The sequence below is a fragment of the Lampris incognitus genome, chromosome 4 (genome assembly GCF_029633865.1).
Source record: "Lampris incognitus isolate fLamInc1 chromosome 4, fLamInc1.hap2, whole genome shotgun sequence".
Classification (NCBI taxonomy): domain Eukaryota; kingdom Metazoa; phylum Chordata; class Actinopteri; order Lampriformes; family Lampridae; genus Lampris; species Lampris incognitus.
The window spans coordinates 47,587,064-47,612,098 of NC_079214.1; the positions used below are offsets into that span (position 1 = coordinate 47,587,064).

The window sequence follows — 25,035 nt, forward strand, 5'->3', positions numbered from 1 at the left end:
TTCTCATCAATCTACATACAATACCCCATAATGACAAAGCGAAAAACGTTTTGTTGAAATTTTTGCAAATTTATTAAAAATAAAAAACTGAAATATTGCATGTATATAAGTATTCACACCCTTTACTCAGTACTTGGTTGAAGCACCCTCGGCAGCGATTACAGCCTCAAGTCTTCTTGGGCTTGAAGCTACAAGCTTGGCACACCTATATTTGGGGTATTTCTCCCATTCTTCTCTGCAGAGCCTCTCGAGCTCTGTAAGGTTAGATGGGGAGTGTTGCTGCACAGCTATTTTCAGGTCTTTCCAGAGATGTTCAATGGGGTTCAAGTCTGGACTCTGGCTGGGCCACTCAAGGACATTCAAAGACTTGCCCCGAAGCCACTCCTTCGTTGTCTTGGCTGTGTGCTTAGGGTCGTTGTCGTGTTGAAAGGTAAACCTTCGCCCCAGTCTGAGGTCCTGAGCGCTCTGGAGCAGGTTTTCATCAAGGATCTCTCTGTACTTTGCTCCATTCATCTTTCCCTCGATCCTGACTAGTCTCCCAGTTCCTGCCGCTGAAAAACATCCCCACAGCATGATGCTGCCACCACCATGCTTCACTGTAGGGATGGTATTAGCAAGGTGATGAGAGGTGCCTGGTTTCCTCCAGACGTGACGTTTGGCATTCAAGCCATAGAGTTCAATCTTGGTTTCATCAGACCAGAAAATCTTGTTTCTCATGGTCTGAGAGTCCTTTAGGTGCTTTCTGGCAAACGTCATGCAGGCTGTCATGTGCCTTTTACTGAGCAGAGCCTTCCGTCTGGCTACTCTACCATAAAGGCCTGATTGGTGGAGTGCTGCAGAGATGGTTGTCCTTCTGGAAGGTTCTCCCATCTCCACAGAGGAATGCTGGAGCTCTGTCAGAGTGACCATCGGGTTCTTGGTCACCTCCCTGACCAAGGCCCTTCTCCCCCGATTGCTCAGTTTGGCTGGGCGGCCAGCTCTAGGAAGAGTCCTGGTGGATCCAAACTTCTTCCATTTATGAATGATGGAGACCACTACGCTCTTCGGGACCTTCAAAGCTGTCGAAATTTTTTTGTACCCTTCCCCAGATCTGTGCCTCGATACAATCCTGTCTCGGGAGGTCCACAGACAATTCCTTTGACTTCATGGCTTGGTTTCTGCTCTGACATGCACTGTCAAAAGTGGGACCTTACTATATAGACAGGTGTGTGCCTTTCCAAATCATGTCCAATCAATTGAATTTACTACGGGTGGACTCAAATCAAGATGTAGAAACATCTCAAGGATGATCAGTGGAAACAGGATGAACCTGAGCTCAATTTTGAGTGTCACAGCAAAGGATGTACATGCAATATTTCAGTTTGTATTTTTAATAAATTTGCAAAAAAATCTACAAAACCTTTTTCACTTTGTCATTATGGGTTATTGTGTGTAGACTGATGAGAGAAAAAAAAGAATTTAATCCATTTTGGAATAAGGCTGTAACATAACAAAATGTGGGGAAAGTGAAGGGGTGTGAATACTTTCCGGATGCACTATTTATATATATATATATATATATATATATATATATATATATATATATATATATATATATATATACACACACACACACACACACACATATATATATATATATAACTTTGTTAAAAGAAACACTCAACGGTAGGGAAAGTCAACATAGCATTGAAAATTCACTTTCTGCATTCACACTTGGCCTTCTTCCCTGCTGATCTTTGTGCAGTCAGTGACGAACATGGTGAAAGGTTTCACCAGAACATTGCGACCATAGAAAAGAGGTATCAGGGCAACTGGAACCCATCAATGCTGGCCGACTATTGTTGGACAGTGATACATGAGGCACCAGATGCAGCTGCAGGAGAGTTTAAGCTGAGCTGAACTAACACAAACTGTCAGCATCATTATGTGATTAAACATGTTAAATTCAATAAAAGTTATTTTTAGACAGCTTTGCTTAATTTTCAGTCAACCACTATTAACTTGAATAGATAAAACTAAACCCCATGCTTGACAAAGCATAGACACACTTCAGATTCTCTTTAAAGGACAGTTAAGCGCCACCACAGCCTGTAGGTCTCCTGTCCGACCACAGGGGGTACTCCTTCACCAGGAGGAGCTGTCTGATGCACCTGATGGGTGGGGAGGAAAAAAAAAAAAAACGAGGATGCGATACTACTGGAAATACTGGACTAACTAATGACTAAACACCTTTCACATCACACCAAAAATTGTGGATGGCCCTGAAAAGCATGGCCTACACATTTCTCTCTTCTAGAGGGGCCTGATATTTGAGCAAGGCACTGACGAGGATCAACATCCTCCATACCTGACCCATCCAGCCCTGGGAACCACCAACATCAGTCCAAAATTGAGTTGTAAAGGTCTCACTTTCCGGATCAATCCCTGGATGGTTTCTCTGGACTGAGTCCTACTGCTTTTCTTAACTGGTGAAGAAAACTTTGTGATGATTAACTATTAAATGTTGAAAAGCCATATGGGATAATCACTACCAAGCACAGGGCTGACTTGGGTCTGTAATTCTGCTCCAACACTGCATATCAGCACACACACACATGCCGATATACACTTAACTTACTTCGCCCTCACTCCTCTCTAACCAGTGTGTTTGTGTGCGTGCACGCACGCACACACACACGCACGCACGCACACACAGACACACACACACACATATATCTTTGTTAAAAGAAACACTCAACGGTAGGGAAAGTGCTCAAGAAATAGAGCATACACACACACACACACACACACACATATATATATATATATATATATATATACACTATATGTACAAAAGTATTGGGACACCTGGCCATTTCACCTTTACACCTACAGGAGCTTTTATGACATCGTATTCTAAATCCATAGGCATTAATATGGAGTTGGTCCCCCCTTTGCAGCTATAACAGCTTCCACTCTTTTGGGAAGGCTTTCCAGAAGATTTTGGAGTGTGTCTGTGGGAATTTTTGCCCATTCATCCAGAAGACCATTTGTGAGGTCAGGCACTGATGTTGGATGAGAAGACCTGGCTCGTAATCTCCGTTCTATTTCATCCCAAAGTTGTTCGATGGGGTTGAGGTCAGGGCTCTGTGTGGGCCAGTCAAGTTCTTCCACAACAAAATCACCCAACCATATCTTAATAGACCTTTCTTTGTGCACTGGGGCACAGTCATGCTGGAACAGAAAAGCCCCCCCCCCCAAAAAAAAACTGTTCCCACAAAGTTGGAGGTATAGAATTGTCCAAAATGTCTTGGTATACTGAAGCATTAAGATTTCCCTTCACTGGAACTAAGGGTCCTAGCCCAACCCCTGAAAAACAACCCCATACCATTATCCCTCCTCCACCAAACTTTACAGTTGGCACAATGCAGTTAGACAGGTAACGTTCTCCTGGTATCCATCAAACCCAGACTTGTCCATCAGACTGCCAGACAGAGAAGCGTGATTCGTCCACAGAACACGTTTCCACTGCTCCAGAGTCCAGTGGCAGTGTGCTTTACACCACTCCATCCAACGCTTGGCATTGTGCTTGGTGACGCAAGGCTTGCATGCAGCTGCTCGGCCATGGAAACCCATTCTATGAAGCTCCCGGCGCACAGTTTTTGTGCTGATGTTAATGCCAGAGGAAGTTTGGAACGCTGCAGTTATTGAGTCAACAGAGCGTTGGCGACTTTTACACACTATACACCTCAGCACTCGCTGACCCCACTGTGTGACTTTACATGGTCTGCCACTTCATGGCTAAGTTGCTGTTGTCCCTACATGCTTCCACTTTTCAATAATAGCAGTTACAGATGGCTGTGGAATATCTAGAAATTTCACAAACTGACTTATTGCAAAGGTGGCATCCTATGACAGTACCACACTTAAATTCACTGAGCTCTTCAGAACGACCCATTCTTTCACAAATGTTTGTAAATGCAGGCTGCATGGCTAGCTGCTTGATTTTATACACCTGTGGCAATGGGTCTGAGTGAAACACCTGAATTCAATGATTAAGAGGTGTGTCCCAATACTTTTGTACATATAGTGCATCAATATTGATATTCCTCCCCTCATTTGTTGAGCACTTTTATCAACACCATTGACAGTTTCCGAAAAAAAAACCCCTATATATATATGTGTGTATGTGTGTGTGTGTGTGTGTGTGTACATACACACAGGGTGTTGTGATGCGTCTAGCGCAGCAGTGTGTAGTTGGAGGGAAGGTGCAGGTGTTCTTCCAACCGCTTGTGTCCCTCCTGCCCTTAGCTTGCTGCCGCTGGCTAGCCTTTGTGGCGAATAGGGAAGCATCCTAGTGTGTAAGCCTTCCCCTGCCAGTACATAGCCTCTCCTTCACCAAGACTCCTGCCAGGCCTCCCCGTGGCCACACATGGTAACTGGGGTCTTGCGGCCCCAGGCTAACTTGGCAGGGGATCTCGGAGCAGCAGTGGGCCCCAGAGATATGGTATGCAGGCCCACCCTGGTGGACACGCCCTGGCACCTATCAACCACTGCCCCGCTGCCTTGTGGGTGAATCTGGAAGACATAAGGCTAAGGGAGCTTACCCCAACAGAAAAGCAAGTTGTGGCGGCACGCTTTGAGGCGGTTTCCGAAAAACTGGATTTCCGGCAGCCCCCTGCAGTTGTGTGGAGGTGCTGGTCGTCTAGGGATCTCCCTTGCCATAGGAACCATCTCCTCTACAATCAAGTCATGTGGCGTTGGGAGAAGCGCACCCCCCATGCCACTTTAAAAACCATCTCTGCGCAGGTATCTTCTGCTATCTCACACCAGAAGCTCTACAAAACATTCTGTCGGCAGTTGTAACAGCATACAGGAGAATGGGACTGATTATTAACACCCAAAAGACAGAGGTAATCTGTCAGTTGACTGCCGGCCTCCCAAACCACCCAACAACCTTCACAGCAGAAGGGCAACAACTGGCCACTGTTCCTGCCTTCAAATATCTGGGAAGTATGCTATCCGACACCTGCAAAATAGACGATGAGATTCAGCACCGCCTCAAACAAGCCTCAACATCTTTTGGCCGTCTAAGAAGGGTTTTCCAAAACAGCAACCTCAATCTCCACACTAAAGTGCTTGTTTACAGAGCAGTGTGCATCTCCACACTACTCTATGGATGTGAGGCATGGACCATCTACAGCCACCATCTCAGAAGCCTGGAGGCCTTCCATGTAAAATGTCTCCAGAGGATCCTCGGCATTACTTGGGAGGACAGAGTGCCACACACAGAGGTGTTGGAGCGGGCAGGCAGCTGCAGCGTGGAGTCTACCCTAAAACGCCATCAACTCAGGTGGCTTGGGCATGTTATTCGCATGCCCAGCAAACGACTCCCACGAAAAGTCCTCTACGGCCAACTACGCCTTGGCCAACGCACTGCTGGTGGGCAGAAGAAGCGGTTCAAAGACCAAATGAAGACCACACTAAAAAGATGTCAGATCAACCCCTCTTCTTTGGAGGAACTTGCTTTCTGCCGCACAACCTGGCGCTCTCACATCTCAGAGGGAGTGAAGTACATTGAAAACCAGCGCACACAACACCGTGTAGTAAAGCGTGTGAAGAGGCATGCTCGCAAAGCTACCCCTACCCCCTCCAGCACCACTTTTACATGCCCAGTCTGCAACCGCAACTGTGCATCCAGGATCGGACTATTCAGCCACCAAAGGACCCACAAATAGAAGAAGATGGTCATCATCGGGCACGATGGACAACCAGCAAGCAAGCAAGTGTGTGTATACATATATGTGTGTGTATGTGTGTGTGTATGTATGCGTGTGTGTGTATACACACACACACACACACATATATATATATATATATATATATATATCCCTCTCACCCTATTTCGCTCAGGTCCTGTACCAGAGGCCTGAGAGTTTCAGGGTTCTGGCTGTTCCTAGGACTGCACTCTTCTGGACTGAGACCTTAGATGTTGTTCCTGGAATCTGCTGGACCCACTCTCCCAGTTTGGGAGTCACAGCCCCGAGTGCCCCAATTACCATTGGGACCACTGTGGATTTCACCTTCCACATCCAATCTAGTTCTTCCTTCAGCCCTTGGTATCTCTCTAGCTTCTCATGCTCTTTCTTTCTGATGTTGCCATCGCTCAGGATTGCCACATCGATCACTACTACAGTCTTATGTTGCTTGTCGACCACCACAATGTCGGGTTGGTTAGCCAGCATCTGCTTGTCAGTCTGGAACATGAAGTCTCACAGGATCTTAGCTTTGCCATTCTTAGCCACCTTTGGTGGCGTCTCCCATTTGGACTTGGGGACTTCCAGTCTGTATTCAGTACAGATGTTCCTGTACACTATCCCAGCCACTTGGTTATGCCTTTCAATGAAATTTCGTTGTGTGTACACAATGACAATAAGGTATCTTATCTTACCTTATCTTATCTTCTCTCCAATGTATGCTTCTCCAGCTAGCATTTTACAACCTGCTACTAAGTGCTGGACTGTTTCAGGGGCATCTTTGCACAGCCTGCATCTTGGGTCTTGTCTGGTGTGGTAGACTCCTGCCTCAACTGATCTAGTGCCAAGTGCCTGTTCTTGTGCTGCTATGATAAGAGCCTCTGTACTGTCCTTGAGTCCAGCCATTTCAAGCCACTGGTAGGATTTTTATGTATATGTGGCGGTGTGGGGCGTGCCCTCACCTGTTCTGTTTGAGCCCAATTGGCTTGGAGCTGAGTAAAACTGTGTCCATACCCTGACACGACAATACAATATATTTGATATATCTGTTCTTAGGTAAGGCAAATTGCAGTGTATTTTCATGTACAAACTTTACTTCTCTAGTATAGGCCACTCTCCAAATTAAAATCAGTAGCTCTGCCAAAGTTAAGACAAAACAAAACCAAGATCTCTACTCAGATGGCTTATATAAGATTGACATAATAATGCTTCATGAAATGTGCGATTAAATGACTATCTGGAGTATATATATTAAGAAATGCCTCTTGGAAGAAATTTACCAACATATCACAGAATCATTGCAGCAATCTTTGAATCAGCATTAATGAACAACTTCCTATAAAGGATACAAACCAGAAAAACCAAGGCTCAATCAATCAATCAAGTTGCATTTTTATAGCACCTTTCTAGCTGTAACAGATCTCTTTTGCAATGACATGGAACACAGAAAACAACGCTTAAATGAACAGTTCACCCAGAAAGGAAAAGTTCACCATCATCTTCTCAATCTTGAACCAGCAGAAAACCACGTGTCTTTGTCTACACAACACACAGGGACATAACTAGCACAACTTCATAGCAGCCTTCTTCAAAATAAAAGAAGTCAATAGGTACTGTTTTTTAATATATATATATATATATATATATATATACACACACAGTGCATCCGGAAAGTATTCACCCCCCTTCACTTTCCCCACATTTTGTTATGTTACAGCCTTATTCCAAAATGGATTAAATTCCATTTTTTTCTCATCAATCTACATACAATACCCCATAATGACAAAGCGAAAAAGGTTTTGTAGAAATATTGCATGTACATAAGTATTCACACCCTTTACTCAGTACTTGGTTGAGGCACCCTTGGCAGCGATTACAGCCTCAAGTCTTCTTGGGTATGAAGCTACAAGCTTGGCACACCTATATTTGGGGTATTTCTCCCATTCTCTGCAGATCCTCTCAAGCTCTGTAAGGTTAGATGGGGAGTGTCGCTGCACAGCTATTTTCAGGTCTTTCCAGAGATGTTCAATGGGGTTCAAGTCTGGGGTCTGGCTGGGCCACTCAAGGACATTCACAGACTTGTCCCGAAGCCACTCCTTCGTTGTCTTGGCTGTGTGCTTAGGGTCGTTGTCGTGTTGAAAGGTAAACCTTCGCCCCAGTCTGAGGTCCTGAGCGCTCTGGAGCAGGTTTTCATCAAGGATCTCTCTGTACTTTACTTCATTCAACTTTCCCTCGATCCTGACTAGTCTCCCAGTTCCTGCCGCTGAAGAACATCCCCACAGCATGATGCTGCCACCACCATGCTTCACTGTAGGGATGGTATTAGCAAGGTGATGAGAGGTGCCTGGTTTCCTCCAGACGTGACGTTTGGCATTCAGGCCAAAGAGTTCAATCTTGGTTTCATCAGACCAGAGAATCTTGTTTTTCATGCAGCGGATCGTCAAGGCGGCCCAGCATATCACCGGTACCCAGCTCCCAGCCATAAAAGACATTTATCACAAACGCTGCCTTCGAAGGGGTCTGAGCATCAGCAGAGATCCCACCCACCACAACCATGGACTGTTCTCCCCCTGCGCTCTGGGAGGCGCTACAGGAGCCTCAGAGCCCACACTACCAGGCTCAAAAACAGCTTCTTTCCACAAGCTGTTGCCCACCTGAACCTGGCTACCCACTGAATGTCTGTAGATATTTTTAAATATTTTGTACTCCAGCTCTCTTAACTTATTTTTAGCTTTTGGTCTTCATGTGTATATATCTTATATTGTGTTTGCTGTGTTTGTCTGTCTTGCGCTGTTTGGTGAAGCCACAGCCCTCATTTCATTTTTAACATGTGCCTGCACATTGTTTTTAATGACAATAAATTGAATTGAATTGAACTGAATCTTGTTTCTCATGGTCTGAGAGTCCTTTAGGTGCTTTCTGGCAAACTCCAAGCGGGCTGTCACGTGCCTTTTACGGAGCAGAGGCTTCCGTCTGGCCGCTCTACCATAAAGGCCTGATTGGTGGAGTGCTGCAGAGATGGTTGTCCTTCTGGAAGGTTCTCCCATCTCCACAGAGGAACGCTGGAGCTCTGTCAGAGTGACCATTGGGTTCTTGGTCACCTCCCTGACCAAGGCCCTTCTCCCCCGATTGCTCAGTTTGGCTGGGCGGCCAGCTCTAGGAAGAGTCCTGGTGGATCCAAACTTCTTCCATTTACGAATGATGGAGACCACTGTGCTCTTCGGGACCTTCAAAGCTGTCGAAATTTTTTTGTACCCTTCCCCAGATCTGTGCCTCGATACAATCCTGTCTCGGAGGTCCACAGACAATTCCTTTGACTTCATGGCTTGGTTTCTGCTGACATGCACTGTCAACAGTGGGACCTTATATAGACAGGTGTGTGCCTTTCCAAATCATGTCCAATCAATTGAATTTAGGACTCCAGTCAAGATGTAGAAACATCTCAAGGATGATCAGTGGAAACAGGATGAACCTGAGCTCAATTTTGAGTGTCACAGCAAAGGGTGTGAATACTTATGTACATGAAATATTTCAGTTTTTTATTTTTAATAAATCTGCAAAAATTTCTACAAAACCTTTTTCACTTTGTCATTATGGGGTATTGTGTGTAGATTGATGAGAAAAAAAAAGGAATTTAATCCATTTTGGAATAAGGCTGTAACATAACAAAATGTGGGGAAAGTGAAGGGGTGTGAATATTTTCCGGATGCACTGTGTGTGTGTGTGTGTGTGTGTGTGTGTGTGTGTATATATATATATATATACACATACATATACACGCACACGCACACACACACATATATATATATATATATATATATATATATATATATATATAAATTATTCCATGCAGCTCGTGCAGCATAATCAAAGCCTTCCAAAGCCAAACGATCACATCCCAAGTGGAAAAGACTTACATTCACAACCAACATAGTGTCTTAGAAAGGTGTTGGGCCACCACAAGCCCCCAGAACAGCTTTAATGCTCCTTGTTAGACTCTACAAGTCTCTGAACTTTACTGGAGGGATGGAATACCATTCTTCCAAAAGATATTCCCTGATTTGGTGTTTTGATGATGGTGGTGGAGAGTACTGTCTAATGTCGGTACAAAATCTCCCATAGGTGTTCAACTGGACTTAGATTTGGTGACAGGCCATATAATTTGTGGATCCAAGTGAACACAAACCATGCCAGGAAAATGCTCCCCCTGTAGGGGTCAAGCATTCAGTTGTTTCCTTTAATTTGTCACTCCTGTGTGTGTGTGTGTGTGTGTGTGTGTGTGTGTATATATCTTTTTTTTCAGAAACCATCAACAGTGTTGATAAAAGTGTTCAACAAATGAGGAGCAGAATATTAAGATAGATGTGGGAAGAAAAAAAATCTTTAACACATAGCAGTACCAGCTTGTTTTGTGCGTTGTGCACTCATCAGCTTGCACTGTTACGTATTAAAGGTTTTTTTTTCCCTGCAGCTATCTTTATTTATTTATTTATTTATTTTAAACACACACACACACACACACACACACACACACACCAGAGCCATACCAATGGGCTTTTCTCCTTGAAATGACAGCACCTTGTGAAGTTGAAAGATCTATTGTGACAATAATCGGATCTGACAATGAAATTCACAAAACCAATACCACCATTTTCTGCCCAAGGGAAGAAACGCGTCATGTTCTGTAGGCTGTTTGATTTTAACTTAATTATAACAGTGTTGTTAACTCACTATTTCAGATCAAATCTGAACATATTTTTACATCACTACAGATGAGCCATCTAAAGACCCCCTTGCTCCACCAAAAATCACCCCCATTAATTTTTATCTTTATCGGTAGAATCAGCAGCAACCAAAAGGCAGCACTCTGAAAATAGCTCTCAGATGATTAGAGGGCACTCAGTGTAGCATGGAGGATGAAATGCAAAATCACACTGATACAGATTACCACTCAACCAGGGTACATCAGCCAAAAACTGCAGTGCAAATGCACTATGGCTTTGTCCATCTGAAGTCAACTGTTTTGAGTTTTTTTTTTTTTTTAGCAGCAGCTTGGTCCCGCCTGGCATTCACTTACGAAAACACAGGTCTTTTTAACTGGAGGATGGCAATTAAGACCACCTAAGAGGAGGGTTAGGGCTTTCAGAGTCAGTATCAGAGTCACACCACATCCTCTATTGAGCCAGCAATGGAAATGTTAACATCTCCCATCTGGACGGGCTCTTTGCGCAGAACTCTCTCTTGAGAGCGTCGGCTCCAAGTTCTCATTCCTCAGAGACTGGTACTGGGGGAGCAGACAAAAGACAGACAGCTGGGTGGAAAAGGAGGAGGGCGTGGGACTGGGATGAAGGCTGTGACCTACTGGGTGACCTAGACCAGCTGGTCTCCGCAGGGACATGTCCATGCCTCAGCTTGGGACCTTGGGATCCAATGACCAGGCACAGACGGAACCCTCTTTACCCAGGCACCAGCAAACCTGGTGCCTGGTGCACTGAATGCTTTGTACCTCTCATCCAGCCCTGCATATTTTAGTCTACTGCAAGCAATGGACAGGACATTGGAAAGGGTGAAAGAGTGAATATCTAGCCCACGCATTGCCTGAAGATAAATGAAAACATTGGGGCAAATGGATTCTTATTTTTTCAGAGAAACAAAAAACAGCCATCATCATCAATCCAAAGAGATGACAATCTCTTGGCCAGACTGCTAGTCAGGGCGAGGTTAGAGAGTGTGAGAACAGCCAAGTTCCCCTGGATTTCTGTAATGCCTGACTCTCACAGTGCTGACCCACTGGTTCGCCAAACACACCGATCTGACAGGGAGCAGGGAAGCCCATGTCACAGAAACTGAGACATCTGATCCCATAAACACAACACTGAAAATATAACCTAAACTGCAACAAAAAGTTTCTCTTCACAGCCGATTACATCTTCATCCTTCCCACTCCTAGAAGCTAAGTGACAATCCTCAGAGCCAGAGTGTAAGCTGGGGGCAGACAGCTTAACAATGCTGGCAGATGTGCTGTGGATGTGTAGTATGGAGGTAGCCCGAGTGTAGAAAGAGTTAAGGGGATTTGTGCTCTTCTGTAGAACCCACTGGCAGTAATGCTGTGCAGATGTGGTCAACGCTGTAAACACTTTCCGCCCTGCTGTCCTCTGAGAAAAGATGAGCGGAGGATCCGCCTCTTACTCCATCAGGAGATCCTGAGACAAAGATCCAGAGGACATTAATATTTGAACTTGTGGACAAGAGTGTTTTTTTTTAAAATGTATAACATTATGTTGTGATTTTTTGTAGTTAAAAAACCCAAAAAAAAACAGATCATAGGGAATTCCCGGCAGGCTACTGAAAAAAGGGGCTACCTGGTCAGACAAGACTTTATCCCAAAGTCTCATTATCTCTGCCCATGTAAAGTTTTGAGTCTCTACTGAGAGGGTTTACACAGTAGATCGTTTGCTCAGTTTTAAGTGCAAAATATGTTTGGTTCATTTTAACATGATCCAGTTTGAGATTGAAAATACGAGTCATGTGGCAGAAAATAGATGCATCCATTTTGTTAATTTCATTTATTCAATTTAGAGGAGAGTGACCGAAAGTCTATACATTAAATGATACATTTAACTTACAGGTTTCAGACTGACAATAGTTACACAAGACTTTTCATTCATTTAATTTATGTTTGAATTTTTTTACTGGCCAAAACCAATTACTGGCAAAATCAAACACTATACTTTGGACACCAGGTCATTTATCAAACAGAACTTAATGAAAAGACATTTGTGGAAAAAGAGTTTGATGGTTTTATCTTAAAATAAATCATATTTTCCTCTTTGATGATAAGCACAACTGTGCTAGTATTTCCATGTGAGCCTTCACGTCAAAGGCCAATAACTCCCTCTAGAATGAAATTGGTTGTTAGAAATAGAGTAATCTCTAAGCAAGTGGTTCTCAACTGGTCTGGCCTTGGAACCCACATTTTCCCATGGTCATTAAATCGCGACCCAATTCTAACCAAGCAAATTTATTTCTCAAAAATGGGCTGGTAAACACACATAGACAATGTCATCATGACCATTTTTTAACATAAAATCAACAAATATTTTCATTCCTGCATTCAGAGCACATCACTCTAGCAATAACAAACTGATCCTGATTAATAAACTGATGAGAATGAACATCATAACTGCATGCTGCTGATCCTGGTGACTATCAATAAAATGAAAATCATAACTGCATAACTGTGTTTCTCCCCGAGAAGGCCTACGGGCCATTTTCACTTAACAGGTATTTGGGGAAGCTAATGAGATAGTTGCGGATTTGCTTTACTCCTGATAAGAGTTTCAATATCTGGGGTGCTCATGCTCAGTGTCCAACCTGTTCCTTTGCTTTGACTTGCACCAAAGCACACATTAATGTATGCAGACCCTTAGAAAAAAAAAAAAAAAATTCTCCAAAACTAAAAATGCTAGAATCAATCTTCCATGACTTTTCCAAAATATTTGTGATTTAAATGCATGTGTTCTTAAAATTAGGATAGATTGACCTGACTATTGACAACCACTTCAGCCAGACAAAACATGAATTTGCGCTGGTACCCAAGTATGAATGCGTCTACGAGCCTCCTTTAGCATGCTATGGAAAAGCTGAATGGCCTCCTCAATCTAACTGTAAGTGCCAGCGGTCTAAATCGTCAGCCATCGAAACTAACTTCATGCAAATTATAATTGATATGCCCTTGTAACAACAGTGTGATGACGATAATAAAGATTGTTTGTGGGCAAATGCATAATTGTGGGCGAAATTACAAAAAAGTAAAGCTCTATGCACTCACCTAAGATAAGCAGGGATGCACTTGGGACTAAATTTGTTGAATAACACTTCGTCGTGGCTACAATAAAATGAATGGATCTACAATGAGTCCTCGCACTGCAACTAGATTCTGATATATCAGCGGCGCGAGATGAGACATGAGACGGCGAGAGATGGCAGGATTTGAGTTGAACAGACAGTCAGTGTAGAACTAGGTAGGCTGTATTCACATACTATTCTAACGGAGCTCCAACCGATTATGCCAAAACAAAAATATCCAGTAAACTCGACAGCTTTCTGTGTTTATTTGACATGGACATAGTGACACACGTCAGGGACTGTTATTGTGACTGAGGCACACAGCGTGTATGATTGTCTATGAATGAACTAAAGCTTTTGTTGGAATTGTAGCTATCTGCTCGTGGAACATATGGTGGCAGAAACCCAAATATTGAGAGCCTCTAGTCAGTTTTTTTTTTCCAGAGAAACAATGGCAAGGAACGGCTTCAAAGAAATTATGAGATTTTTCTGTTTCGACTACAGAGTAAAGGCTTGAGCTTCTGTGGGCTGATCACATGAACCTGTTTTCTAGAACACAAAAGTGTTGAAACTGATTAGGTTATGTTTTTTGTGTTTGAAAAAAAAAGACAGGATTTATAGACTAGAGCTTAAAAGCATGGTGTTTAATACTTTTGCATTTAACATAGGTAGTAGATATTATTTTGACTGCAAACATCTGTTGCAATAGCGCCCCCTGCTGGTAGGCGCATATTCACATTTGCCTGGGCGATGATGTAGAATTAAAGGGTTGGTTTTTCTAGCATTAAAATACAAGGTTTTGTTTTTGTGACGACACACTCCGCAACCCATTCAGAACGAGTCCGCGACCCACTTTTTGTCCGCGACCCACAAGTTGAGAAACACTGCTCTAGGCTGTAACCATCTTTAACCACGGGTCTGTGACCTGTGGTTAAAGATGGTTATCAGCAACTCAAAAACAGTTCTGATCTTATCTACTTGAAGTCCCAATCTGTGATTTACCTGATCATATAAAATTGAAGTATATCAACATACATAACTTAAGAGTTTGAGTTATAGATTCAAACTAAGTATTGCTGATGTAAACAAACCATTTACGCCATAAGAACACATTAAGAAACTCAAGATTTAGTTGTTTAGTATTAGTCCTTGTATCAAAGACACCTATCAATCAATTTGGAGGTGACAGCGGGTTCCAGCGCTGCTTTTGGTAGCGGGGTGACCTCATATGATTTGAGGATTGTATTTTTAACGTTGCTGATATGATAGCTAGTCAAGTCAAATTTGTATAGCCCATTATCACAAATTACAAATTTTCCTCAGTGGCCTTTACGGAATTACAACATCCTGTCCCTTAGACCCTCACATTGCACAAGGAGCAACTCCCTAAAAAAAAAAAAAACCTTAAACGGGGAGGAAAAATTAGGAAAAAACCTCAGGAGAGCAACAGAGGAAGGATTTCTCTCCCAAGACAGACAAACTACTAAAATGGAAAAGAGGTGGTGAATGAAAATGCTGCTGCATCCTACCATAAACTGTGCTACAAATGAGTTGAGGTCTCCTCCAGCTACTTAACTCCTACCTCACATTTATCTCTATTTCTACATCCTTTTGCCCCGTTTTGAACTTCTTAGCAATAATGACATTCTGTAGGACCCCTATGAATCATTGAAATCTTCATAATGTCAAGCCAAATCAAGCCGGGCTACATTTCAAAAGGATGCATGTAATTTATTTTCCCCCCCAAGCAAGTGATCTAAAATGGCCAGCGACAAGCCGGAGCAGTTAAAAGCACCCCCTGGGTCTCTAGGGCTTTAGCAAAGACAGCAGATTCAGGGTAGGTTTGAGTGAGAGGGTTTTAGATTACATCAGCGCTTCATACTGATTATAAGCTGGCCACACTTCCCCTCACGCCACGTTCAGTACATGCTGAAAGCCAAAACAGCAACCAAAAAGACAATTCAACTAAAACATGGCTTGTAGTTGTGATTGTGAGCAGATGGGTTGAGTTCTCTCCAGGCTCCTGCCTCTCATCTACTTTGACACTTAAGATTTTTTTTTATGCCAGCACTGAGGGAAAACTTGTATATCATTGCCTCTAAGATGATGCAGAGGGCCAGAGCTCCACCTCTGAAGGGAAGCATAACCCAGTTACATACTGTGACAACAATCTGCTGCAGGTTGGAGCAGGAGGCTGCACTCAGCCTGCAGAGACATGACAGAGCTGATGCCAATCATACGGAGCTAGAGAAAGATTGGTGGTAGAATGAATTGGCTCTATGGTTGTAGGGGTGGGAAAGAGACATGTCAGAAGGGCAGAGCAACGCAAACCCAGGAAGTCAAGACAATTAAGAAAAGACATCAAACACTACATGGTGAAAAACTGCTAATCTGACATTTGGAAAAACAATGGACATTAAAGGCTATATGTATCCTTTTTCCCTCAAAAAGAAATCACAAAAAGGAGGCTGGGCATGTATGACAATCTTTATCAAATAAAAAAAAGTTTTTAAAGGTTTATTAGGGAAGGAACAATGCACATTAATCAACATTCGAAACAAATGTAAATGTACCGGAGTTAGCTAAGAGGCTAGTTTCCATCGGCAGTCCTTTTGCCTGATGTTGTTGGGCATGCTAGGAGAATAAAATAGTACAAAAAAGTTGTACTAGCTTAGTGCCACAGCTCAAATATTGATCCCTTGTTTGTACATATGGGTATACTGGCGCTACAACCAACATGCAATACAGCACAATTTCTGATTTATCCCAAAGACATGTCCAAAATCACAAAATTGTCAATTGTAAGGTATGAGCAGGACAAAAACCCGGGCCTTGTGCCACATGCCTGTCTCAGGGGCACACCCACTCTGAGAACACGGTCTGTAGGTTCATCAGCCAGTATGTCTTCTGCAGTCAACAATAAGGGGAGGGTGTGGCCCTAATTCACTTTTACAAGCTGTCATAGTAGTATGAACTTGGCTGTGTCTGAGTACTGTCCCAGCTTCTACAGTGCTTCAGGTGGAAGAGGAGGCAGGGTGACTGGCAAACAGTCAAACTGGCATTCAGAACACAAACAGAGAACAGGGAAGAGAGGAGAGAGGGAGGAAGGAAGGGAGGGAAAGAGCTGAGGAGGGGCTTGTCCAAGCAAGCTTTTTTCCCCTTTATTTTTTATTGCAGGGTTATAATTCACTCCCTTGTAAAGGTCATCTACTAATTACACAGAGCATACTAGGCGAGGCATACTACCATGAGGCATACTACGATGAGGCATCTGAATTGAAACATGGGAGCCTGCTACCCAGCATATATTCAGCAAAAACCAGACTACAATCACTGCTCAGCAGCATGTTCAGCTGGAGATATCTCATGTTGGTGGTGCCACGCTGTTACAACTAGGAACAACAGACAGCAGGCTGACTGCTGTGGGGCATAACCTTTGAACCAAAAGGCTATCTGTCAAACTTATTTTTGTAGATGCACCTTCCCCGGGGATAATACGGCAGACCTGTCCCTAATGACATGTCAAACAGATTCAGGGCAGGCACAACACATCTAGAAACAAGAGCACTCAGAGCACAAACCTCTGGCAAGGCTTGACACCCCCCCCCCACCACACACACACTTACTACAATAAAAAAAATCTGGTCAGAGGAAGAGAGGACACAAATTATGCTTCTCACTGAGGGATCGCTCACCTTCTCCAGTTATTGTCCGGTGGTGGGGACAGGTACACTGCTCCGTATGGGGAACTCTCCATGTGGAACTCAGTTAAGGAAAACCAATGAAAAATACTGGAACATAATAATAATAATAATAATAATGATAATAAAAAATCAATCTTATATAGTGCTTTTCTAACACTCAAAGTCACTCAAAGTCGAAACATCACTCCGTTGGTGAGAAAACATGTTTAATTTATTCTTTATATTTCTTGTTTATTAAAGAAAAGCCATGAGGAGGACACTCCATCAGTCTAAAAGCTGTCTATGTGCGATAAGGGTCCAAGAGTATTTAAGTTTTCCAACTAAACAGGACAGCAGTTGATTTCATTAATCAGTAACACCTTCAACCAAAGAGAACAGAGTAATCAGTGAAACCAGTTGGTGTAGCGTTTGGTTGGAATATAAAACCTCCACACTCTTGGGCCTGATAGCATGTGGTTGGGCTCCATGATTTGTTTTCCTTGGACTCAGCATCATAACATGAGTTAAAAAAAATGCCTTTGCCCACTTCCGTAACAGGGAGCTCCATACCGTTTTGTCTTAAATTAAAAAAGTACGGGCTATAAAAACAGCTTCAGGCACAAATGCGTGCCATAAAGCCTGAGAATACACATGAAAAAAGGGGAAAAAAAGCACTTATGTAAGCATATGTTCTCATCTCAAGCCCTGCAGCACTGGATAGCAAGTGTGAACAATAGTGCTGCCTTGTTCAAAGACTTGATGAAACAATGCAAGCATTATGGTTTCATACTGAATGCCTACGCAGAGTTCCTGGCATTGTCTCTTGGAAAGCAGGACTTCAGAGGGGGCTGCTGTGTCTTGCCGACGGACCATCTTTGAGTGTGTGGAAGCCTGGCTCTTCTTTGGGCAGTGGCTCAACTATCCTTATTTATTCTTATGATTAGCATGTTGCATATATCAGTATGGGGCATGGATAAATTAACTGTTTTTGACTGCTAAGGTGGAATATGGTTTGCTTGAACCCTCAAGTCACTGGTCACCTCTCACGGAAATCAAAGGATAAGCCACTTTTTCGAATACACACATACACAGTGGAGGGAAGGCATTTGATTGGCTTCTGCAGGCCCTTCGACATAGAGTATGAACCAGTGACTCAACCTGTTGGACAGGATTCCTCTAACAATAAAATCAACTATCATGGCAGAATGAAACTCCTGTTGCCCACAGGCACCATGCACATGAAAAAAGTATACAATCAACTATCATGGCAGAATGAAACTCCTGTTGCCCACAGGCATCATGCACATGAACAAAAGTCTGCCTTAACACGACCTGGTCTATGAAAAGCAAAATATACTACATTGTGGACAATGCTGCAATGTAGAATAACTCTGTGGGAACTCAAACAAATCCAAAATGTCCTCTTTCTGCCTAGTTATATGTGGCTGTCTGTGATTATGCAAAACAAGTTTTTCAGATCAACGCAAGATCACAAGTGCTAAAAAAAAAAACCAAAAAAAAAACAAAACAAGTGACTCAAGCCTAGGAAACAGGAATGTACTCAGAGCTGTTTGGAAACAAGGTTGCAGTGCTGTCAGACATACAAGAGACATCAGAGACAGACACATGAAGGCAGAACCCAAGATGTATATGCCCAGCTACACAAAACACAGGAAAACACGAATGCTTCAGGGTAAAAAAAAAAAAAAAAAAGTATTGCGTGCTAGCAGTACAATAGGGTGGGCACTTGCTAACTGAAATTTATTCAGATTGGATTACTTAAAGTTAGTTGGTAGCAATATTCTGGTCATTATAAATGTGGAAGACTGGTCACTTTACCTGACATTTCTCTGAAAATGTTTATTGTAAACATGTAGATTATAACCAAAGCCCAGAGCTGAAAGTCTAGATTGAACAATTAGTAAGATTGGTTCTTTCACCACTGGATCACTTTGACCATGATCAGTGTGCAATGGAAAAGGTAGAATAACTTCAAATACAAGACACTGTGAAACTGGCCCTCTTTGGATTGTTTTCATAAAGCCAGCTGTCTAATTTTGGCAGATTTAGTTTGGCTCATTTGTAGGAAAAAACAAGCTTCCACAGAGAGACATATGGTGCCTTAAAAAAAAAGTTGGAGTAAGGACATTATAAAGCTGGCCTCCTTCTCTGTGTGAGTACCATATGCTGAACAACTATGAAGACAGAGAAAAAAAACCACTCACAAACTATGAACCCCTTTGTCAAACATGCACGGGCAAACATATTTTTGCTGAAACAAAAGCCTCAATTCTGACTGAGAACAAGGGCAGGCTACATGCGCAGTGGCCCACTTTGTGCTAACCACCTCCTATGTGCTAACCACTTCCTGTGCGGAGACATGAGGGGTTAACATATCAAAGTGACATTGTTGTAATTTTTCTGCTAATTTATTTAAATCTGGAGTGTGTACACAACAAATCGACACTTCTGGTGCTTCAATACACCACTTGATTCCACCGCTGTCACCACAAATGGTTTGATGTGACACATACGGGCAGTAACATCAACAGCGAATGAGACGTGATCCTTACTTGACCCATGCTGAGGCATGACCCACGCTGAGGCATGATAAAAACGAACACAAGATTTTCTGACACTTCATTAATTTTTCCATGATGTATATGCTGCACTGATAAAAAAAAAAAAACCCTTATTTTGCTGTTATTTTTATCACTATTTTCTTGCAGGATATATTCTTGCCTTGTTAGTGCTAGTGGTTGCAGCAAAATACATGCGGTCCAATGCAAAAGAAAAACCCCACATTCGTTTTTATTATGCCTTGTAGTGAACGTCATTTCCTTGTGCACAAAGAAATGATCATATCTCATTTAATGATACTTTCCATGCGTGTCACGCTAGAACATTTGAGATGATAGCAGTGGAATTAAGTGGTGGATTGAAGCACAAGAGGTCTCAATTTGTTGTGTACACACTCCAGATCTTAAATTTAAAGAAAAAACTACATGATGTTGCTTAATTTTATCAGTGACTGAGATGCTTTGGTCATCACCATCTTTCTGTATAGTCCTGTCAGACAACATTGACCCAAACAACGAACGGACACTTTCTCATTTTTGAAAATCTCATGAAACCCCTACTCTGCCGCCCGCATACAGAACACAGGGCTGCTGTTTTTGTTACCAAAATGAGCAGACGTTCATAGGAACTCCATGCTGCTGACAACATTCGTGACTACTGCTGGTCTGTTCTTCATTCTCCCACTTTTTTTTTTTACAATTTATAGACTCAGTGATGAACTACAGACTTGGGATTCAATGCTTCACATACTCTAAAGTAAATTGAATTGACCAGCTGCCAAATCTTTCAGACAGTTAAGTGTGTTTAGATGTGTGCTGTGGAAACTTTGTGTACTTTCCTCAACAGAATGAAACTCAATTTATATTGCCTATGCATTTCCCATGGCCCAAGACCTGTCAGCCAAATCAGCATCTAAAAACTCCTTCCCAAAGTTAGAAACCAAAGAACAAACAAAGTCTGTTATTCTCATACTAGAGCTGGTTTTACTGACAATGAATGTGTGTGAATTATGCTGCACATCTGTCTCACCAATTATTTTGTTGATAGTTTTATTTTACGGCTGTGCAGTCATTTTTAAACAAGAGAAAGATCATTATCTTGATCATCTTTAACGGGTTTGATTATTAGATTTGATTATCTTAGGAACAACTGCAGTTTTTTTCTACAAGTTACCAAACTGATAAGTCAATTCTGTTTTAGTTTTTTCGTTTGTTCTTTTTTCTAAAGGAAACATACTCAAGGCCCGATATGATACTCTTTCCTATCCTCCTGTGGTTGTTGTGGCACAGACTGACAGAACCCTATATGTTGCCTGATGATGTTTGCTGTAATTTCATACTGTTGGCCAGAGCCTGGTGGATGGGGAAACACACTGAATACTGCAATTGTAGACATTTGGAGAGCCCAGCAAGGGCCTTGATGATTGTCCAGGTGACTGAATCAATCTGCCTTGATATTTAGAGGTGCACTGACTAACTGCACCCATTCCCAAGGGGCAATTGGCACTGTTTTGAACCTGACTGTAGTCATCTGGTTTGTAATAGCAGCATAAATGAGGATCCTTTTTTTTTTTTTTTTTTTGCTATAAAAATACACAATTTTGGCTTTATAGTTCTGGATCTGTAGTTCAAGTAGCCGAACGTTGGTTTCTTCTGCACGTGACTACGGACCCAATCTTACACCCCGTGCAAAGTGCAGCGCAAGTGTCATTGCTAATTTCCGACAGACGCAGTTGTCATTTTCCTGTCCAGCACCCACATTGTTTAAATAGCAAATGTACTTGTGCCCATGGACATGTTAGTCTTAAAACGAGGTGTCGTCAGGCGCGCTGTTGACGTATTGTTTTCTTGAGGCAGCGGAAAACAATTGCACCATTGACCAACAAAAACCTGGTCTAAAGTCAGTGGGGCAGTATTTTCCTGCTATTTAAAGGGCGCATTATTCAGATAGTAAAGATGTGCCTATAGGCAGGTGCACAACACACCTACACTCTGCTTGTCTCACACACACACACACACACACAGAGGGATGCACAGCAGTGCACACATACAAAAAAGATTACAACTAAAAACATTCCAATGTGAAATATTATTGTGTACGTCATGATATTTGAAAAACATAAATGTCAAAATGGTTATAATATTTATCAGAATTAGCTAATCGCAGTAATGAGGTATGAAATTGGCTAATTATTTGACCAATCGTGGCAATACACATAGGTATTTAAACAGACCTCTCAGGTTGGGGGTTTCTGTAAAGACCCATCAAACAAAAGAACCTATTGAAAATGGATCAGAGACGGGTTGACAGTCCCACAATGTCAATACAAGACCATGTAAGTTGAGCAGGGAGCTTTGGTGGATTCCTGCTGCTCCCATAGATGGTCTGCTCGTACGCGAAGTGAAAGCGCATGAGCAGATTAGTTTCCTCAGCAGAAAACAGCTCATTCCTCAGCAGAAAACAGCTCGTTTCTCTAACTTGCCAAATCTGCCATTTAAATAGCAATGCACCAAGGTGCAAGCGCACCTGGCTTTTAAAGGGAATGGGAGATGACACTTATTGGTAATTCATCTTACACCCAAAACTCACCGATGATTCATTAAGAGACTAAGTACAACCCCCCCCATTGCGCTTTGTGCCTTACTTTGCAACCAGGTTATGCGCCGTTTAACTAGCAAAATTGGATTTGGGCACGCCCTTAATGCACTTGCGCCATGTGCTTTAGACCATGCGCTATAGATCGTTTAAATAGGGCCCTAAGTGTCCACTGAGCTACTAAAGTCATTTGAAATGCTGTATGTGAATACAGACCAAGATGTTGCAAACCAGATCGTAACAGTCGTGCCTTGTCACAGCACATACTGAAATCAGCTATGGCTTGTAAATGCCAGCACTTCCTTTTATTCATCCTAAATGAAACTAAATGTGTCTGTTATTAGTCAAGACCATTCTAGGGTCTGAAAACTGGAATTACAATAAACAAATACTATGTAATTACACAGTCCTAAGTCAACACTTAAGAATTTTAAGGCAGCTTGATGAGGGAGTGTTTTTTTCCCCCTTTTTTAGATCACCTTTTCATCAATATTTGACATGTTCAGTTTTTTGTTCTTCTAATGTCTCACCAATGTTATGGCACAGGCAGGCTTTAGCCTTCCATGTGTATGACAAATAAATGTTCCTGATGTTCATCCTTCGATACACGTGGAGCCAGCGACCACTTCTTTTAACCTGCCAGCAGCAGGTTTCACCAGAGAAATGATTGCAGAGGCCTGCACTATTTCCCCCGCATCCACCTGTGCCTGTACAGGGGCCCTAACACCTGTAGGAGTCAGTAATTGAAATGACTGGACTTATCACCCTTACCCACTTCCCAAAGGAGCACTGCCAATTATGCTCTGTGTAACAAACATCAGCCATGAATCTCAGCATTGGGACACAAGCATATTAGTCCCCTACATTACCCAGAAGCCCCCTCCATGAGAGGGTGTTTTAAAAATGCTGGTCAACAGGAGAACACCTGACACAACAAAATTCGCTCCTCTGCTCCCACTTCAGACCTACAATCTCGCAGCAACTACAACCATTCACATCTTCTGTGAGAAACGTGTAGGACACATTTAATTGTGCCCTGCTACAAATGTCCACACACACACAAAAAAAAGCAAATGCAGCTTATATGAAAATTTCCTATCATCAACATCCATTAAGAACTTGTGAAATGTGCCATTTCTGCATCATATTAGCAAAGTGACTAACTCATTTCCTTGGAACAAAAACCCCTGCCAACACTGGTCAACATCATCACCCAGACAGGGGCGAAAATCTGATATCACCTTTGGAGGGGTAAATTACGTACATGAAATTTTGTCCCCCTTTTGGTGTCCACCAAAAGTAGTGCTGTAACTGCTAGCGAGCACTCCCCCTGCCAGCTAAGGAACACTATATTGTATTGCCAGCTTCTCTTACTGACTCAAATTCAAACAGCTGCAAACACTGGTTGATGCTAATGTAGTTAGCTAGCAAACGTGCCACTGCTGAGGAATGAGGGATGGGAGGCAGTGGATCAAACCATTGTGAGGCAAAGGGCGGTGGGGTCACAATCTTCTGAAACTTAAAAATGCGCTATTAAGTGTCTACAATCAGCTCAAGTGCATTTGTTGTGTATTATTGATATTATTGAAATTACATAGTTGTGTTTACAGTGATATATTGGGGGGGGGGGGGGTCTTGTCCCTTCTGGGATTTCCGGCTATGCACACAGCCAGAACCACACTTTAAACACAAGCCCCACCTTGCCTACCCACCATGATAACCATTCACCTGTTGCCACAATACTTATTGGCATATCAACTGTGAACCTTTGACATAGATAAGCAGTGGGGATGGGGGTTTCTTTTTTGGTTATAGCATGGCTGATTCAGGTTTGAAAGGATATCTGCCGTCCGTGCTTGTCGACGGGTCGGCGATGGGGGGAGTTGATGCGGTTCCGGTCTCGGTGGACCCTCTCCACCAGTCCGTGGTGACGTGTCCCTCTGACTGAGTCCAGTCCAACAGGGAAGCCCCCCTGAGGGAGGAGAGAGGAGATGGACAGCTTATATCAGACAGCTTACACATACAAATCAATAGAGCTTATAGAAGGACGATGCTAGATGGAACTTGCATCACAAGTGGAAGTGGTGGAAATACAAACAAGCTGGAACAAACAATGTCAATGCTCAGTTTCCTTGGATAACATTGTTTTATGTTGACAAGATGTGTCAGTAATTCAGTCAACTGTCTTCATTAGCCATTAAAGTATCTCAGTGTTCAATTTACAGATAACGAACTTTCTGTCATTGCATTAGGCACATGCGCAAAGGCCATTGTTCACAAACATGGCAAGACATCCGTAGTGTAAGGGGGAAAGGGTTGAGTTTAGGGAAAACTTCAACATTTACAGGTGACAAATTTAGCCTATATTAACCCTTAACCCTGGCATCATTCAAAAAGCCACCAATTCCCCTCACGGATGAGTAAAGTATTCTGATTCTGAAACCCAGCTAGACTTGTGTAGCCTAATTTATCTATTCTCCCTGGTTTCTTTTTAACTTTTGGCTTTGTTTTATTTGCTGTGTAAAGTACTGTGGGTACCTAGAAAAGGGCTGTAAAAACATGATGCATTATTATTAGTAGTAAAAAGGGCAGTG

At 42.6% G+C, this 25,035-nt stretch overlaps 1 protein-coding gene across 1 annotated transcript in view; it reads right to left on the bottom strand.

The window, feature by feature from the left end:
- Positions 1-25,035, bottom strand: part of crtc3 (CREB regulated transcription coactivator 3) — an 86,100-nt gene that overhangs the window by 49,970 nt on the left and 11,095 nt on the right. Inside the window, exons 3-4 of the mRNA XM_056278352.1 lie at positions 24,283-24,413; positions 17,279-17,338 (exon numbers count right to left, since the gene is read on the bottom strand). Of these exons, the coding sequence (XP_056134327.1) occupies positions 17,279-17,338; positions 24,283-24,413 (191 nt within the window). The remainder of the gene's footprint in view (positions 1-17,278; positions 17,339-24,282; positions 24,414-25,035) is intronic.